The sequence below is a fragment of the Nothobranchius furzeri genome, chromosome 3, assembly GCF_043380555.1.
Source record: "Nothobranchius furzeri strain GRZ-AD chromosome 3, NfurGRZ-RIMD1, whole genome shotgun sequence".
Lineage (NCBI taxonomy): Eukaryota > Metazoa > Chordata > Actinopteri > Cyprinodontiformes > Nothobranchiidae > Nothobranchius > Nothobranchius furzeri.
Genome location: NC_091743.1, coordinates 67333715 through 67354236, shown reverse-complemented (window position 1 = coordinate 67354236; position 20522 = coordinate 67333715). Strand labels below are relative to the sequence as shown.

General features: G+C 41.4%; 1 protein-coding gene across 5 annotated transcripts in view; it reads right to left on the bottom strand.

Moving 5' to 3' along the window:
• Positions 1 to 20522, bottom strand: part of bsnb (bassoon (presynaptic cytomatrix protein) b) — a 118854-nt gene that overhangs the window by 8237 nt on the left and 90095 nt on the right. For 3 of the 5 annotated variants that reach the window (XM_015958801.3, XM_015958802.3, XM_015958800.3), the window contains exons 4-6: positions 12918 to 13697; positions 4350 to 10682; positions 273 to 2349 (exon numbers count right to left, since the gene is read on the bottom strand). In XM_015958801.3, the coding sequence (XP_015814287.3) occupies positions 273 to 2349; positions 4350 to 10682; positions 12918 to 13697 (9190 nt within the window). The remainder of the gene's footprint in view (positions 1 to 272; positions 2350 to 4349; positions 10683 to 12917; positions 13698 to 20522) is intronic. The other 2 variants (XM_015958803.3, XM_054730969.2) reach the window with 2 other exon arrangements.

The following is a 20522-nucleotide window of genomic DNA, read 5'->3' as shown; positions in this document are numbered from 1 at the left end:
TGCAGATACATGCACTGAAGGAAAAATGCATTTCACATCCCAGAGCCATGCAGGTAAAAAATATATAAATAACAGAAAAAGGAAAAAAGAGAGAAAAAAAGAGAGAGATTTTTCATGTGCTGCTTATTGCATAAAAACGTGCATGCAAAAAGAAGACAATTTTGGCTTCATAAATGAGAAGGGGAAACTGAGAAAAAATAAAAAGACTTGATAAAGACTCTTGTCCTTTTTTGCCATGCAAAATACAACACAAATAATTTAGCACCAGTTACCTTCGCTGTCAGAAACAGCACAGTGCATGTCATCTACGAGATAAGGATCATCTGGTTTATAGACGTTACTTCTGGGAAGATCCTTTTTGTGGTGGTCCTGCACATCTGGTAATGAATGGCTGGAGCCATACTGGTTTCTAACATCATGTGCCTCTGGTATGCCAGAACCTTTTCCCATGCCCACAGGCTTCCCAACAGGACTAAGTGGGCTCTCCTCTTCTGAATTCTGGGTTCGCATTGGAGGCCTTCCAGTGCGACTACTTCTGTGAGATCGCTCTATAGCATCTCTTTCATAGGATTTACTGCGATGACCAGAAGCATCTCTGGAGGATATTTTGTCCATTCCATATCCCGTGGACCTGGATCGACCAGAGCTATACATGCGGTCATCCTCTTCAAGACCATCATGACTGGTACCATAATATTTCTGCTGATCATATGTGCTTTTCTTCATGCCATATGGGACATCATCCTGAAGTTTCTTGGATCTTGACACAACCGGACAAGTACCCCCAGTTGATGTTGTCATTGTGTAAGAGGCGAGGTCAGATTCTACATCACGAGCTTCCTCAATAGGCGAGAATTTAGAAATCTTTTGCTCCATTCCTTGCTTCCTATGTTTACTACGTTTAGAGGAAACTACAGCTGGAGCAAGGTTTTTGGATGTAACCTTGTGACTACCAGAGCGAGATGTGTGTTTATAATCATCGTAATAGTAAGATGAACCCCCACTCACTGTGGTGCTGGTGCGACCATCCGCTGTGCTTTGGTAACCAGCTGATCCAGTAGGTCTGCCGTAGGCATCAACAGACTCATCATAGCCAGTTCCTCTTGCAGGGCCATTCTCGCTGCGATAACGCCCTCCAACGGGATGTCCGAGAGCATCAGTGTGCTGACTGGCGTTTTCTTTTGTCAGCTCACTGATGTCATCGATCATCACGTAGTTCCTTGGAATATTCTGCTCTAAATTGGAAGTGTAAAGACCATCTGAACCATAAGCAGAGGTGGGGCTATCGACTGAGTGAGTGAGGCCAGGGTCTGGAGCTCGGTATTGCCCATATGCGGTGCTGTAAGCTGAACCATAGCTGGCATCAGGAGCCGATGTGGCTACTGAGACTGCTGGGTTGCTGATAACCTCATAGTTTGTTGGAAGTTTTTGTTCAAGGTCTGCCAGAGAGGTTTGCCTTGGTCTCTGATGGACTGTAAGGATCTCTGCCTGAGGTTGATAGGTGAGACCTGGTTGGTAAGAACTATGGGTGGGGTAAGGAAGGCTCTGTCCTGGCATAGGCTGACCAGGTGAGTGGAAGCCCTGGTGACCATGTTGCTGCAATGAAAAATCAGATTGATAAGTTGACTGGCCATACATGCGGGTTGAATAGGCTCCTTGGTTCTGGTACCCAGGGCCTGTAGGAGGATGAGGTTGGAAAGTTCCAGGCTGGGGTGCAGAGGATGGGTACTGAGGAGGTGTGAAGCCTATCTGTGGGTAAGCAGAGCCAGGTGGCTGTGTTGATGGTTGAGTTTGAGGATATGGATATGGCATATAGGAGGACGTTGAAGGATATTGGGAAGCTGGATTTAGGTCATTTGTAAACTGACTTAGAGGAGCAGTGCTGGGCCTCGCCAGTAAACCATTAGAATCATAACTTCCAGTCACAGCTGCCATTCTGAGATTATTAAGCTCACTATCTGACATGTAGTCTCGGGCATCACCCATACATCGCAAGTAGGCCAACTCTCTTCTTTCCCTCTCCTTCACCATCGTCTCCTTACGCTGAGTAATGCCTAGTTCCAAATAACGCAACTTGGCATCAATCTCTTTTTCCTCTTCCTCCAGCTCAGCCTGCTGCTTACGAAGTTTTGATGACTCTTGTTCCACAGCTTTTAATTCGCTCAACAGACCAGCTTTGGTGACGCCCTGGGCAGGCCTTGGAAGGACTCTCTGAGACATGCCAGGAGAGCTGTACATTTGTGCTGGAGTAACAATAGGCAGCGGAGGTTCCTCTGGCGGTGGGCTGGGGAGAGTCCTCTTTACTTTCCTCATCAGAGAGTTCTGCTGCTGCTGTAGGGAGGCCATCTGCTGTGAGAGCCAGAAACACATCAGTAAACACTGAGCTATAAACAGAATCTGTTTTGCAAATTAAACTCATTATTGTATGCTAGGCATTCGGGGAGGGTCAGTACATTTCCTCCAAGCACCAAACATGTTTATAGAATATCTAGCAATGAACAGTGGGTGACGATTGATCAACATTTCAAATAAAAGGTCTTCATTCATTCATTCATTCATTCATTCATTCATTCGTTCGTTCGTTCGTTTGTTCATCCATTCATTTTCTATACCCACTTAATCCTCTAAAGGTAAAACAGTGTATTATTGGACAATTTAGATCAGATACATCTTTATACCAAAGCATTAAAGCAAGATAAAACAACCCTGTTCACTGAAATCTATTGTAATGTTAAAGTTGATTCATGTTACGCATTATAAGAAAAACATACATGTCTTTTAAGCTCACATCTAATTTGATAATTACAGAAAAGATAAACCTCAATGTCCAATTTTTATGTAAAAAATACTACCTGAACATATGTCTCAGGAGATTTGTAAATGTAATATGTCTACATTTTTGACTCATTTACAGAGATAAATAAGTAAAAATTATTTTAGTTTGATGTCCTTCCAAATTGTTCCCCTTTAATTTTTGGTCTCTTTCTTTAAATTTATTCAGGATATGGGCTGTTTTACACAAATACAATTAAATGGCATGCAAGCAACCACAATCAGACGCTGTAAATGAAAATATAACATTTTAAAAGATATTTAAACAAACTTGTTACTTACAAAATAGCTATGTTGAACAGATCCATTGCGATTATTAGTATCCTCAGTCTTGCATTAAGCACTAACACTACAAATTTTTGGATTAAATGCGAAGACCACTTCTCACACTAATTTTCGTCTGAAAGCAGAGCAGTGGTAATTTACTTTGCACAGCTGCTAAGAGTCATGAAGAAAGCAAAGCAGCACTTGGATTCCTTCACATTGTGTGTCTCCCACTGGCATCACTTAAGGGTTTTCCAGATTTAGAAGGTGGGTGGAGTTGATGAGACATGAGGAAGAAGTGGGAGGAGATACAGAAGAAGGTTTTTCTGGTATGGCCAGATGCTCCTATGAGATCCTACTGTCACTTCCTCTCCACAGCCAGACCACGTGTGATTATCTGTGCTCATATAATGCAACCAGATTATTATACTGCATATTTGTACATATTTTACTTTAAAACTCTCATTCACTCATTTTTTCCCCAATATATTTGCTGTGTACAAATTAATGTTTTGTGAGTTGTACTCTATGGGAAAAAAAAGCTATTGTGCATGTGTTTCGAGAAAGAGAGGTTAGCTAGGGGGGCAGAAAATGGCAGGATTTGGAGTCTTACTCATTATTACTCATGATATTTGGCCATCTTGCCTCTGATTGGCTAACAGCAACATGACTCTACCACTGCAACTGTGCAATGTTGATGTTTTACCTCCACAAACAACTCAAGCCCAAACAGGTTTTGCCATATCGCCGAGCTGCTAATGCTAAACTTCTACTAGCCCAGACACATTTTGCTCTCCTTAATGTTAAATCAAGCAAGATGGGTGAGTCCATGAAAGCTAATTTACAATGTCATTTATATACGTCTGACCTTTTCTGACCAGAGCATTTCCCTGTCTATTTTCTTTTGGCAGCTAATGCAAGTAATAGGGGAAGAACACCTTATTCATGTTCACCAAGCAAATAAAACCAGAGGGGCCAATCGTTTTTCAAATGTAACAGGTAAAAAGTAGTTTCTCAGTGAACCAGCTTAACACTCACAGGTATTGCTAGTTTGTGCATTCATAGAAAGTAATTCAGGTATTTTGATAAAATACAGTTTGAATAAAAGGTTATGTTTTGTTTGATCCTCAATTCTAGATCTCATATTGGCTTTAATTTATTTTAACTTTAAAAAACATAATTTTCTTTGGATTGCACTATGATACAAAACATTTATTGATTTCTGCTCAAAGAAAAAAATAATTATTTCGTACCTGACTGCTGGACACAACTTGATGATATGAGGAGAACCTGTTCTTGCCAGGATCCTCTGATGTTGGGCTGAGAGGCTTTGGATCCGACATCGAGCGCTGGACACTCTTTATGGGTCTTGGTAGCGACTGATGCCGTTGAGGAGATTCAGCAGTGAAGGCCTTCTGCTGTGGTGTAACATGAGCCTTGTTGAGCTTCTCCTGAGAAGCAAATGTTGTCTCCAACATGCGATGAGGAGACAATGGAGATACTGGGGAGTATAACACTTGGGGAGATTTGGGGGGTTGGCGAGATGAAGACTCATGTTGCTGATGATAACCAATTTCCAACGGGTCTGGCTTCCTTCGTTCAAACTTAGCGACACCTTGGAGTCTGGGAGAGGTTGGGTCAGATGTGTTTGCCCCTACTATATGCAGACTTGTAGAGTATGGGCTTATAGTCGTAGGGACACTCAACTGAGGGGCAACTACTCCCTGAGAATGGGACTCTGGCTCGGTCTGGCAGGCTAGACTCTCTCCTTTGTGAGTCCTTTCTGGAGCTGCTATATAATGTAAGAGGTCAACCTTTGAGGTCTCTGCCATGGTAACATGGATTGCAGGTGAAATCCTGCCAAGTTGGTCTGGTTCTGTTTGGCATGATGAGTCATTGGTGGTCTGAATAGCTATACTTGCAGAAGCCACTTTAGATGATCCGTCAGATTTTGTCTCACCACTGGGTTCTGAATGCTTGGATACACGGGATCGTCTACGTCTTACTGGCTGCTGGTCCCATTCTCCCTGGTCCTCTTCATCAGTCTGGACACTGCAGTCAGCAATGCGTCTTGTTCTTCTACGCCTGTTCATGAATCTCTCCTCACCATCCTCATCATCAGTTTGGACACAGCTGTCTGTAATTCTTTTAGCAGAGTCTTCCTCGGTGCCATCCCTCAGTCGAGGCATAGAATTTTGCTTTTTCATAATCTTAGAATCAGCCTGCTTATCGCTGCTTTTCAAAGACATTTCAGAAGCAGAGCTTTGAATAGGTCGAGCTGCTACCACTGCTTGGACTACTTGTCCATCCTGCCAGAACTGAACACTCTGTCCATCTTTCTGAATGACTCTACCACTCTGGTCACAAATTATAAACCCTTGTGGGACCCCTCCTCCAACAACCACTCCTTGGATAGCACCCTGAGCAGATGTTGCTGCTGCTGCTGCTGCAGCTGATGCAGCAGCTGCCTCAGCAGCTGCAGCTGCTGCTGCTGCCTCTACCGCTGCCGTCTTTTGCCTTTTCTGCTCTTCCAACTGATGCTGAAGTTGCTGCTGCAGAGTCTGAATTTGCTCAAGCTGCATTCTTTGCTGGGCCAGTTGTTCTCTTTGCATTATAAGCTGTGTTTCACGCTCTGCTTGTTGTTGCTGTAACACTTGTTGTTTTATTGTCTGCAATTCGTGAAGCTCTCGCTGAACAAGAAGCTGTTCTTTTTCTCTGTGGCGCTGGAGCTCCATACGATCTCTTTCTAGCTCCTCTTGAAGGCGTAGCTGCCGTAACTTTTCCAGTTCAACCCGTTCTCGCTCTAGGTGTAATAAGTGCTCTTGTTGCTGACTTAGCTTCTCATCATCCTTACTTTTTTGTACATCAGTTATAGGAGAGGGTTTGGAACTTGGTGCTTGCACAGGTTCAGTAGTTGTTGGTTTTGACTGAGCTTGAGGCAGAACTACTGACTGAGGCTGGCTGACAGTTTGTGCTTGAGGTTGGGTTTGTGTCAAAGATAAAGGTTCAGTTTGTGCTGGCAATTGCTGAGTCTGCAATTGAGGCTGCACTGGTTGGACAATTGGCGTTTGGCCATGAGCCTGAGAGAGAGTTGTAATACTCTGTGAGGAAAGCTGCGCATGGTCTATTTGCTGGCCTACCATGGTCTGCATACCAGGCATAGGTGCATGTTGTGCACCTGCCTGTGCAGCAGGCTGGGTTGTTGGAATAGTTGCAGATGTTTGTCCAGCTGTTGTTGTTAAAGATTTTCCAAGATACACAGGGGTTTCTTGGTGTGAGCTGCTTAATACGGAAACATTTTCTGATGGTGTGGCTGAAGTAGGAAACTGGTTTGGAGGAGGGTAGGAATATGGGCCTTGTGTGGATAAAGGTATTCTAGGAGTGACTTGAGGCAGCCTAGTAAGACTAGCCAAGGGTACAGCAGTTACACCTGTAGGGTATGGTCTGTAAATTCCTCGAGGCATTGGACGTATAACTGGGGCTGGCTGTGTAGTGATTGGCAATGTTGAAGCTATTGGGGCATTTATGGTGGAATATATCATGCCATCACCTCCCCTCATAGTAACAGGGTACAAGGCGCGTATACTTGCTTGCCTAGCATTAATTAGATTTGTCAGAGTTTGACCATTCACGGTTTGTCTTCCATCTGGTCCATAAAGTAAATTAGCTCTAACTGATGCTGAGCCTTGATGAAGATTCAGCCTTGCTAAAGGTCCACCTCTTCCAGCTGCATATGCAGCAAGTTCAGGGTTATATCCAAAACGTGTGCCTATCTGATCAACTGTGTTAAGAGCAGCACACATGCGACTAATCTCCCTTGCTGTAGTAGCACTATACTGAGCCAGATTAGAGTCCTGTGATCCAGTTAAATCACGTGAACCACAGTTCAAGTCAGAATTTATATTTGACATGGAACCATATCGTCGAAGAGGCAGTGAAGGACCTGAAAAATCCCCCTGGTGACGCAAATCTGTGTAAGAACCATACTGTGCCCCTATGCCAAGACAGCCAGCATCATAAATCTGGTTTATACTGCTAAGATCTACTGCCACACCTCCCTGGGGATTGTTCTGATAGTGAGCGGCATCATTCATTGAAGGCAGGTTGGTATCAGACATGGAAGGCTGTATTCTTCCAGAAGATATTAAAGGAGATGGATACTGTTTGTGATCCACTGGTATTCCTTGGGTAACTTGAGCTTGTTGTTGCTGCTGTTGATGGCTTACACTGTAGTGAGGTGAATGGGGAGGGTGAGCTGCTTGAGATGCTTCAGAAGTAGGATTTTTATCTGAAGAAATTGTAGTAGACTTCTGAGAGAATGACCCCGAACATGTGCCAGCAAAGGGCAGTTTGTAAACAACATCACAACAAGCCACTTGGTTTTCTGATTTCAGCTGTCCAGTCAAATCCAAAACCTGAGGAGGAGGAGGGGCAGGGGGATGCTCTTCTTGCTTTACCAGTTGAGTAACTGTGCCACTTTGTAAAGGTTTGCTCTCATCAAGTTGCACTATCATAATATGGGGTTTAGCTGTTGACAAATTCATTACCGTTGGCTTGTTTTTTAGCTCTAAGGCAATGCCACCATACATTTCATGGGGAACACTAGAAGAAAGAGCCCCAGACACTGATGGTGGAGCCAGAGGGGATACTCTAGGTATGGCACTAGCAGTCACTACAGGCTGGGCACTGCTCGTCTGGGTCACCACAAGGTCTTTTTTTATCAGCATTGGTTGTACCTGATTGGCTAAATTGTAACGAGCAAAGGATGACTGCTGTTGGTGCTGCTGAAGCTGCTGCTCAAGAAGTTGTTGCTGCTGTAGAAGCTTCTGTTGTTGTAACTGCAGTTGCTGCTGCTGTATTTCAAGATTTTCCAGGCAGGCATCAATTTTAGGAATAGAAGGATCAGTAAGTAGTGGCTTACTCTGGCTTAAACAAACAGCTGATCCAACACACTGACCTATGTCCACACGGTTTTGCAGAGGGTCTCCATACACTACTTGTTGCTTGGGTTGGGACATGAACATTGATCCTGCAACAGTAACACTAACTGTTGTGGGTGTTGATATGGATACATGTGGCTGCTCTTGTGCATTTAGGTTCATAATTAGAGGCTGCACTAATGTGTGTCTATTGGATGGCTGCTCCGCTCCTAGAGAATATCTTCTTGTGTCAGAGGCAAGAGATGTTAGATCCATGCCCTGATCTGTCATTATAATTGGAGCTGACCTCTGTGGAGCTCTTAGATCTACAACAGTAGTGTTTGGAAGGATTTGGCCTTGCCCCACAATCTTTGAAGTGCCTGGAACATTAGAGATTTTACACAGAGATACATTTTCCATAGACCCACGACTTTGTGCACTTGTGATCCCGGCACTAACACCAACATTAACTTTTTCAATGTTTTGAGAAGAATGTTTTAGGGGGTGTGGTGGTGATGTTGGGGAACTTGTTGAAGGGGTGTGTGAACTATACAGCATTTTACAACTGGACTGTGTTGGTGATGACAAAGGAGAAGTAGAGGAATTTACAGTGAGTGGCTTGGCAGGACTGGACTTTTCAGAGCCCAGCGTTATCACCATCACGGGGGAGTCTTGAGAGGACTGTTGTCGAACAAGACGTGGTGACATTGTCCTTTGAGGTGCTTGAACACCATGTGATGCTAATGCTGTTGTAGCACCAGCTGGCAAGGATGGCAGCTGCCTGCTGTTACTACTTGCATGTTGTACAGGTGGTGTATGAGTTGGGCTTTGGGATGGAGATGCAGTTGGAGAGACTGGGGGGCTGGGTCCTTTAAAAAGTGAAAAGACTTTGGAGGTCAGTGAGGATGATCCAGGGTCTGGTGTCGGTTGTGTTGGCCTCTGGGAGCCTGTTCTGTTGCTAACAGGCACTGTGTTTCCTGCATGTCGAGCTGAGGCAGGCTGACTCATTTGGGCTTTTGTTGTTGCAACTCCAACAACACCTTCAATTTTGGCACTCTGTGTCATCATTCTGTTCTGTGTTTCTTTTGACAGGTGCTGTGCTGCATGCATACCTGTAATTCTTGAGTCACTGCCTGTTGTGGAGAAGGACATAGGTGCAGTAACCTGTGTAGGGCTTGAGCCAGGGGTTAGCGACGTTCCAGCTTCAAGATACCCACCCTCTGACTGGGAGGCACCTTTCTGTTTATGAACAGTTTGTCCTTGCTTCTGCATAAGCTGTGCCTTTCTCATCATTTCCTCATACACCTCCTCTGCACTTTTAAGAGTTTTGTCAGATGGCAACATTGCTGACGTCTTCTCTGTAGGAGAGTAGAGTGAAGTGAAGGTTGGGAGGTTAAACTCTTTACCTGATTTGTAAAGCTTTCCACCTATCATCTCAAAACCTTCTGCCTCAGAGTCCATTGAAGGTGAATATTCAGAGCATGAAGAACGATGGAGCTCCTCCATCTCTGCTGCTTGTCTCAATTCTTCAGTTGGTGAAGCATCTTCAATCGGAGAAAGATTGCTTGGAGGGGTTTTGGACCTTTCTCTGCGCCTCTGTGCCCGGAGTTCTTCTTTGTCTCTTTTTGTTTTTCGGGCTGTACTTCGAATCCTCTGTTGCTCCAGATCCCTCATCTGTTCCTGTTCTCTAAGTAGTTCCTCCTCCTCTCTAAGCTCATCTTCCTCAGATGAGTCCTCAATAGTTGGTAGCAATGGCCCATGAGACCGATGGCGAGCTTTCCTCTGTTGCTTTGCCTCCTCAAGTCTTGCTCTTCGACTGGGACTGCTGTCACTATCATCTTCCATGGATGACACAGAGGTGGGGGATGTTCCAGAGGTGTAGCTAGGAGTAGTTGCAGGTAGAGTGGATGAATAATCTCCCTTGGATCTTTCTTCTGGTGAACCAGTCAGACTCTCCATCTCCAGCTCTGGTTCTCTTAAGTCATGCTCACTACTGAGCTCAATGTCGCGGTTATAGCTGTTGGTATTGTTTAGCTCAATTGTCTTAAAACGTCGAAGCCCTCCAGCCATTACAACATCTTCTTCTTCATTTGCTTTATAGGCACCCTCTGATACTTTTTTATCCTCTTCAAAACTATTGGACTGGTGAGAGAGCCGTCTTCTCTCTTTGCCCGCATCACCACTGGTTTTATGCATCTTTTTAGTTTTTTGTGTTCCAAATTCTTCTAATTCTTCTTCATCAGCACTCATCTCCATTATTTGCCTCCTCATGTATTCTTCATCTGTTACATCTTTATGTGACTTCTTTTGTCTCACGGGCAATGGTGACAGACCACTCTCACTGCTGTCTTCCACATAATCATGACGGAGCTTACAACTGAGATCATCTTCTGATTCATCCCTTGCTGCGTCATCATCAGGACTGTAGTCTTGCCCTACAGAAAGTGAATGGGGCCGGTACTTCTGGTCTGAGGCTGTCTTTGACTCAAGCAAAGGTTTCATGGAGCTCTCTAACTTGGTGATTTCTGAGGGGATGGAGGCACCTCTTTCACTAAGCTTAATTCCTTCTTCTTTGATCTGGCCTGTGATTTCCCCTTGACAACTAGAGATCCCATCTGAAGAGTATCCAGTGTCACTTAAACTCTGCATACTTGATTTGCTGTGATCCTACAGAGAGAGAAAGAAAGAGAAGAACAATCAGAAACCAATAAAGGCCTTTATGATAAACTCATAAAAAAGACATTATAGGCTTAGTACACGTTACACATCCCACTATTTCATCCAGATCATCAGCAATGACATTCTTAAGAGCATTGTAAGATGATTGGAAGTAAAATCATTTTTAGTATAGATGAAATAGTCTCTAATAGTAAGGTATTAGAGAATAAACACTTTGAGTAACAATGTACTGAATTTAACACTTTAGGCTAAAATCAACCCAACTGCTTACATTGTATTTCCATTAGATCCTAAAAGTTTAATTCAATAAACTGAAAAGAACACATTTGCTCTATAAAAGCATAACATGTGTCGACCATTTAATATTTGTTTGGGTTGAGTTTGCCTTTTAGTGTTATGTGCACACAAATGGAAAAATACACCAACACAGAGTGAATATAACAGAGTTGAACATACAAACATTTACAGACAAATGTCAATTTTACTCATGCTCATTTGACACCTTTGGCACATTCTCCATCGCATTCTTCGAATCATTGAAGAATAAAGAACATGCTTGGAATGCTTGAAATATCATCACGAAGTGTCACATTACACAAACAGCTTGCAGCTTTTTTTTTCCTTTTTACAAACAAACAAAAAAAATGTAAAAAAATTATAATAAAATATATATATATATATATATATATATATATATATATATGTATGTATTATATATATTTATATACATATAATATATACATACATATATATGTGTGTGTGTATGTATACACAGAAATGGATGGGAGGGTTGAAAATGAGGAATGGCAACTGAAACAATTGTGATGATAAACATAATAATGAATAATTAAAATAGAGGTGGGTTTTTTTCATAAAACAAAGATTTAAGGCACTCATTGTAGTTTTGTTACAATTTTCTAAACATATTTATTTTCATGCAGACGATCAAAGAAAACAAAATGATCAAATATGGAAGCTGGCCCTGTTCTGGTAAAAAAAAAATCCCAAAACAAAAAACATGAACAAGTTAAATAAACATTATTTCTGAATAATGTATATAATATAAGTGAATAATATAGCTAACTTTAGAACATCATATCACTGTAGATATATATACAGAATATATCACAATTACTAAACAATACGTATATTTTTATAAAAACAGATTACTGTACAACATTTTTAAAGGTTATGAACAATAGATACAATTTTTGATTGAATTTAGATGACTTTAATAGTTTAGAATATTATATATTTGAGGATCTGTCTCAGTGTCATCTTCCGCCGCCTCATCATCAGTGATGGCGATATTGGCTGGCACAATAAGTGTCCTCCTCCATTTTCCATATAAACTTTAAAATATATGGAATATTATAATTGCTATTATTACTGTTACCATGATTATGAAGATTATGCCTGAAAAGTAACAGATTTTCCCTAAAAATGTACATAATTTATTTTATTTGGTCAGGGCATATGCTCAAATGTGGCAGATTTGACTTTCATTCCACCAATGTTATAAAGTTTGACATTTATGACACATGTCGTTATTTAGCACAACTAGTCAACCTTGTGATGTGAGAGATTCGCAAAGCTAGCATTGTTAGTTCTCAAGATCCGACAGTAAACATGAGTGGAGAGTGAGCTGCAGGAAGGTAGTTTTCTGGTTCTACAGACAAACCAATATTTGGCACATCATAGTGCTGAATGGTCAAAATTAACCATGGCTACAACTGTGACTAGCTTGATCGCTGATGATTGGTTGGGTAAAATCCCGTAATTCTGGGAGTCCATAAAAAAGGCACACTGATATCATAATGTGAGTGGTCGTGTCTGAATTTAAACGCTAGCTCTTTAAAGGGTTAACCAGAATAAAGGCATAAAGAAGGCAATCAAATTGGTTGAGTTTTTTTAAATAAATGTTTGATTATTGTTTGAATGACAGAAATAATTTATTATCATTCAATTCAATTTAATAGAGTAAATGATAATAAAAATAGCAATAATGGTTTGACACAAAACAGATGAGTAAAAAGAGGATGATGGGATGAGATGAGAATGTAAAAAAAAAAACATAAGCTTAGACAAACAATGCTGAAATTAAAAGAACATCATGATTCTGCGAAATGGTTCCAGTAACTTGGATGGAGCAAAGTAAATTAAATGGTGACTCAAGAGTAACAGGTGTAACAGGTGAAGGCGAAGAAGTTGCAGGTAGCTCACTTCGTGGTGTCTTGACTTCTTTTCTTCTTCTGCTATCTTCGTGTCTTTTGGAGATGTGTCAGTTTCTGATAAAGCCTTCTTCTGTGAGGCCTTTAGATCTTCTTTTAGAGTTTTAGATGCAGCTTTAGTCTTCTCCTGGCTCTGTGGCTGTTTGCGGCCCTGGTTGTTACCTGTGGGTTTAGACTGAATAGGAACCGTTTTGGAGGGGGTGGAGGTCTTGGTATGGTTAGGCGCAGCTTTGCCAGGGCCAGATGAGGCCTTAGCACCAGTGGGATGAGAAGGGCCTTTAGTCTGAGCCGAGAGCTGAACAGAACCTTTAGCCTGGGTTGGCCCTTTGACCTGACATGGGCCCTTCGTCTGGTTAGCAGACTGTGTGGAGGCCTTATTCTGAGCATGTGACTGATTTGGACCTTTAGCAGGTACCTTAATCTGAGATGGGGGATGTGTTTGACTCTTAGCTTGGGGAGGTGGTTGAGCTGAACCCTTGGTTTGAGGGGAAGTTTGGCTGAGCCCTTTTGTTTGAGGGGCAAGCCCAGCCTGTTTCACATTAGAGGGTGGGCCACTTACTTGGGGACCCGCAGGTTTCTGTTGCTGTTGTTGAGGACCTGTGGTGTTAGGCCCTGAAAGCTGAATGGTTGCTTTCTGCTGAGGTGTTGGCTGTTTGGCTGGCACAGGAGATCTGGGAGATCCCATGGAAGGTCCCATAGGATCTGGGATATCTCCTAAGCTTCCTGATAGGGCTCGCTGTGTTTGGCAGTTTAGGCATAGCCATTCTTTCTTCTGAAAAACAAAAACAAGAGAACAAGAATGAGTAAAGCCTTTTATTAAAGACATTTTGCTTGCTGAGGAGGTGACTCAGCTACTTGAATCAGGTGTTTTGAGCAGTGAAACATCCATAGCTTTCAGGATAGTTTTGGTGACCACTGGCGTAATTTCAACAGTTTTGACAAATAATGCAAAGTATGATCCTTTGTGAAGGTTTACATTAATATTTGCACTGTCCGCACAATAATAGATTGATATTCTTTATGATTGGTTGCTAAAAACAAAAGTTGCATTAATTAAATTAAATTTCCTGTTTCTTTATAGATGGTCATTCTCTGCCAAAGGACCTGGTACAACCTTTTCTAGCCAAGAGTCTGAATGCCTGTCCAAACAACGTGGACAAGAAGACTTAATCTTTTGACAGCACTGAGCACTCTCAAACAAGGTACACAGAAAAAGAGTGCAGTGTGAATACAAATTAGCACATCTGTTGAGAGGTGCAACAATCACTAGACCAGCGATACTTAACTCTTGGCTCTGGGCCATCTCTGACTCATAAGCTTGTTCCATCAAGCCTGAGAATAATTAAATTGTTATAAAATTACGCACAATCCAGTAAATGAATCATTTGTAGCCTCACCATGGAAAGGTTAACGTCAGCAGTGTGTTAGCCAATCAGAATGTTAATTTATAGCCTATGACCAGGCCTGTAAATGGTCATTTAAGAGTGCCATGCTGTGGCAAGAGCTCATTAACTTCAGACCCTACATTTAGACACCTATACAAAACCTCCATTTTTCAAAAAGATTTTGTGAGATTTAAGTGTAGACATCAATAAATGGTTTGGATATATGCACCTTTTGATTAATGGATAGGATTACATTTTAAAGGGAGAAAACTGAATGAATGAGACCAGCTAAAATTAACAAAAGTCCCATTGGTCATCATCACACACTGGTGAAATTACTTCTCTGCATTTGACCCATCCCCATGGGGAGCGCTGACTGTGATTGGGAATAAATTTGGTGGTTTAACCCCCAATCCAAACCCTTAAACCTGAGTGTCAAGCGGGGAGGTATTGGGTCCCATTTTTAAAGTTGTTGGTATGACCCAGCTGGGATTTGAACTCCAATCTCCCAATCCCAGGACAGATACTCTACCACTACCACTAGGCCACTGAGAAGGTCCAAAACTGAGATGGTAAAATAGTAAAAAGAAGGTAACAAAACATGGCTAACTAAAATTCAGGACTTGCACTGTCTATTTAGAAAACTTCTGGATACTGAAAAAAAAAATGCGTACACAATCCATGTGGGCGACAGTGGCACAGGAGTTAAGTGCTCACCCGGTAATCGGAAGGCTGGAAGTTTGAGCCCAGCTATTGTTGTGTCCTCGGGCAAGACACTTCACCCACCTGCTGGTGGTGTTTGGAGAGATCGGTGGCACCTGTGTACAGCAGACTAGCCTCTGTCAGTGCGCCCCAGGGCAGCTGTGGCTACATGGTAGCTCATCACCACCGGGGTGTGAATGTGTGTGTGAATAGGTGAATGACTGGTTGTGTTTTAAAGTGTCTTGGGGGTTCCAGGACTCTAGAAGGCACTGTACTAAAAACAGGCCATTTCCATACCCTGACCAGGAACTTTCATTGAGACCACAGATCTTGCTACTTGAGTGAGAAATTTGCCCTTCACAGTCATCCTAACTGAGTCCGGCATTCGCTCTCAGGTAGATATTATGACGCTGCTAAAAGATTCAGACCAAAACCCAACAATGGGGAATTATTACCATAAACAAATTTAATTTCTGGTCGATGCCACAGATCTATGAAACTGTTCACTGGAATGAAACAATCCTATTACAGGTTATGAAGGCTGAAAACAGGGGTGGGTGCGCCATGTTTGGAATGTGACTCTGTTAATGACAACCATCTGTACCTCAGGCTAAAAGATAAAATGTTCATGTGTTGCAAAACTGTACAACAAAACAAATAACCTCATAAACACCTTCCAATGTTGATTACCATCTGCCGAATAAATCACGTCTTTTATTTTGTCACACTTCAAAGGCATAAATAAAGAGAATTAAACAACAAGCCCTGCTGAAGCTAGCAGATACAACAATTCAGGTGATTGGACATCCTTACAGTGATGTGAGCTATCAAGATTGCTAGAGAAAGCTTCAAATAAAAGACTGTTTTTTGCTGTTTATTTTTTTTTTATGTTACCAGTACATTACTTAATGTTGCAATGACTAAATTCAGTCAGAACTCTGAAATGGTTTCTCAGCCAACATTTCAAAGATGATAGACAGAAAGTCAGCAAGCACCATCTTTCCACCACCACAGGGAACTTCATCTAGACACTCAGCCTCCAATAAAAACATTTTGGAGTTGGATGCATTCTGCTTTCTAACATCTCAGTCAAAGCCTGTGTACTGACACTGATCTGATGCTGGTTTTATTTTGTTTTTTGCTTCTCTCTTATTTTCTACTACATTTTCTCTTTGGCTCTCTGGCCAAGATACCACATGGATTCAAATAACAAACTCTTTTTAATTTTCTTCCAGAAAAAAATGATTTGTTATCAGAAATGAATTAAAGTTTAGCTCACAGAGGATGGAAAATAACATTTGAGATCAATGGTATGGAGGATCATCTGGTTAGTGGGGGTGTGTCATGTAACATTGTCCACAGTAAAGTAAAAATGAAAATGTGATTTAGAAAAAAGACAGAATTTTATCCATGAGGTCACAGCATGAGGGTGCATCAATAGATTCACTCAGTCATCTTTGGCAATAGATGATGCTAAATTATGATTTTTGTTTGTACATAAAAATGCTGCTTCCTTCTAACTACAGTCGCATATAAATTGCTGGCATGAATAAGATTATAGCAAAATTTCAAGAATTTTGAGCAATATTTTTGACTTTCTGGCAAAAAAAATAACTACTTCTGAACTGATGTTTTGTCTGGATAATTGGTAAAACATTAAACCACTTCATTTACACACAAATACATGTTTGTTACACTTTTAATAACAAATGGCAATGACAACAGTAATGCTTTTATATTAAAACAACTTATTGCTTAGTTTTTTGTTAGTTTGTTGGTTCTTCGTTCATTTGATGTGAAATTGATACTATAAGGTGAAATACCAAGTTTATTCACAATGTGAGATTTAAGTCAATAAATGAGGTCTGTTGTTATTTATAGACGTAATCAATTATATAAGGAAAAAAAGCTCTTTATTTGATAAGGAATACAGCTTTTTCATTGCATCTCCCTTGAAACTAATGACTTATGGTGTTAAGCACTTTTAGTACTTCTTTACTGGATCATCTTTAGACCAACAGGAAGCTGAGAAGGGTGACTAATGGAGCTGATTTGTGCAGGAATGTTGCATTTTTAAATCTATCCTTGCATAGAAATCCTTAGCAAATGGGTCAAACCAACAACTGGCTGTAGTTAGTTTGGTCCAAATCTGACCAAGTGCTGGCAACCAAAATAATCCATGCATGACTTTTTACTCCAGAAGGTAGATCCTTCATTTTGTCTGCAGCAGAATGAGTCCAACCCTGAATGGATGAAGTAATCTACAGAACTGTCCACTGTTGATCAGCTTAGTAAGAACGATCAAACTCTACAGTTAGCGACTGATATCACACAACAGTGCAGTGGCACTGATACAGCAAACATTGCGCCTGGTAAAAACTTAATTAGGACTCTTATGCAATGTGGATGATTATTATGCAACACCTTTCCTTCAAAATTAAGTCATGCATACTGTGAAAACATGCCTTTAAGCTTTGATCACCACAATAAAGGCTGAAACAACACCTTATTAGAAAAGCAGAAAAAACAGGTGTTTGGGAATCTGTAAAGTCAAAAGCTATGGAATGTGACCATGAGGTTCTTTTTAACTTCACCTCTAAGACTGGCAGGCTGAAATGCAGAAACCTGTCAAAACCAGACAAGAAATCCTGCAGCAAAGGTAGACATTCAGTTCTATGTATGACAAGCTCTTTTTACTGATGTGTGATAGAATCTTACTAAGCCCAGATCCTTCAGAAATCTGTTGTCTCAAGTGAGACCATGAGGGGTGGATGAAACCATTGGGTTGCCAAACAGACAGACTTGCTTTGTTTTCCTATCTCTCAAGTGCTCTACTGAGAAGCTATATATAAACGGCTGCAGCACTCTCAGAACCAACCATCTGTGCCTGTTCTTTCATGACCAGCGACTATGTGTTTGTGGACAGCCAGAACACTCATGGGCCCAACGAGACGTTAACTGAAGCCATACAAAAATGTAGGCAGCAAATATGTGGTGTGGGTCTCTAGTTTGTGTATAATTACAGTAACGCCATCAACCAACATCTTTCATGTTAAAAGAAATCATGATCTAAGCCAGAATTTCACACAATTTTTTTTCTTGTTATCTTGCAGAATCGTTTTCCTTCTGCCACACTGGCAGCACCAAACTCCACTCTTTGCTCCTGAATCAGCATTACATGTCTGCGTGGGTGAAACGAAGAGTGAACCAAGGCCAAACCGAACCTGCAAGTAGCAAATTATTCATGTAGAGTGCTTTAGCTTGTACAGCAGTGAGCCACGTGGGCAGTGCTTCCCACCTCAACCCACTCAGTGAGGAGAAAAATCACATCCGTAGGAAAGACTAAGCCTTGGCTGCTTCTGGGAGAGTTCCTCAATGTTCACTGTGCAAATAAAGCATGGCAAAAACTAATGAAATAGGTAAATACTGACTTTAAAGCAGCAGTTATTAAGATGTAACAGTAACTTTAAATATCTTCCTTTGGAGCAGACTGAACAAACATGTGTTCCTTGAAGGTCAAAACAGTTGCTGCCATGAATCAGTTCATTGCATTTCTCACTTGAGTCTCAGCAGGTCTAAATTTTTCATTTTCCCTACTTTTTGAGTCAGCACCAGAAATCAGAAAAACTTACAGCAAAGAGAGCAAGAATAAATTGAAAATTCACTGTTTTCTGTAATTACTTTAACACGTTCACAGAATCTAGCAGAACACAACCAGTGTTGGGAACGTTACTTTAAAAAAGTTATTAGTTATAGTTACTGATTACTTTGTCAAAAAAGTAACTCAGTTACTAACTGAGTTACAAGATTATAAAAGTAACTAATTACCAAGAAAAATAACTACTTAGTTACTTTTTTCATTAAAGCATGCAATAATTGCTACAATAGTGAAATATAAATGACTAATGACTGGAACATAATAAAATGTATGTCCAAATGTTTTTTTATGAACCTGAATAATTTAAATAAATAAGCACATAACAGGAGGAACTACTAACAGGAACATTACACTAATCTAGACTATTAAAATGTCACTGTGTGATATTTAACAAGACCCCAATCAGCTAAAATTTAAAATTGCAAATAGAAACACCTGTAAAGGTTCCTTAGCCTTTAAATGGTCTCTCAGTCAAGTTAAATTACAGAAATAAATGTAATTTTGCACAGCATTTTAATTTTTCCAGCTTCACATAATTGTGTGTTTTTAGTAGCATTTCTGTTGCTGCTAATCTAGTAATGGTTAAATAAATAAATAAAATCCTTTAAATGACACTAGAAGAGGCACAAGCCTGATGGAGGACTTAAATGTACTAACTTGGGTCAGACCCAACCACAGACGAGCTGAAGCTGGGTGGTAAACACACACAGGTAGTTCTGATAACACCTGAGCTCCATGACGTTTGAGACTGATGCATCAGTGTTACAGTGGGACTAAAGACATGATCAGAAACAGGTTACAGCTGGATGATCTAGGAAGGTAGAAGATCAGGACGTCTGAGTGGTGAACAGGTGAGCGGACCTTCGGGACGTCCCGCTGTCATGCTAAGAAGGGCACGGCTGCAGACCCCCCGCAGATTCGCTGCTGCCGCAACGAATCTGCGGGGTGTCTGCAGCTGTAGATATTCATCACGTCTTCCTCGTTCTTCACGGGCCGAGATGCGCTTGGATGAAAACATCTACCTCTTTAGCTCCTGATCAGCTGATGACAGCTTCAACACACCGCGCTGCTTAACGCACGCATTTCCTTATCAGTAACAGAAACGATCATTTTGTTAAAAAAAGACGGCAATTAATTAGTTTGCTCGTTACAGAAAGAAATATTTTTTCATTAACATGGTTATTTTAAACTGCGTTATTCCCATCACCGCTCTGTTGGGTCTACAGCAGGCAGCGATTGAGACAGTGAAAACACTGAGGGTCTCCGCCCACCCGGCCAATCATCATCGTGTTTGTGCGTTACCGACACCTCTCTCTCCCTGGCTGCAGCTGAAGTGTGGCGGTCAGAAAGCCTCACACTGTTGCTCAACGTTCAACAAGCACATAGTAACGCACAAAAATAAACAATAATGAACAAGAGTCTGCTTCTAGACCTGCAGAAAGAGAAAGAACAGAAAAAAATGGGACACACAACAACACATCAGGAGCAAGCTATCACTGCGTCAACCTGATGATGAAATATGCAATCAACATTGTTTAACTGAACAATCACACGATAATTAATCATAGTGCATTTAGTGGCAATGACAGCCTTAAGATATGTGTTGAACGTGCCCAGGCCCATACTTTTGAGAGCACCACGTGAGCACCTGTGTGTGTACATGCGCTTGTTTATGTAAGATTTCTCTCTAGGAGCGTCCAATAGCGTGTGAGGGGCCACAGATCTGCCCCCCAAAGATGCATAGAAAATGGAGGGAACTCCAAGTCCCAGAGATCCTGGAGCTGCCCCAAAGCACAGGGACCCCAAGGAGACTGCGACCAGAAAAGCCCCTTTCCCCCTCGAGAGGCGCAGA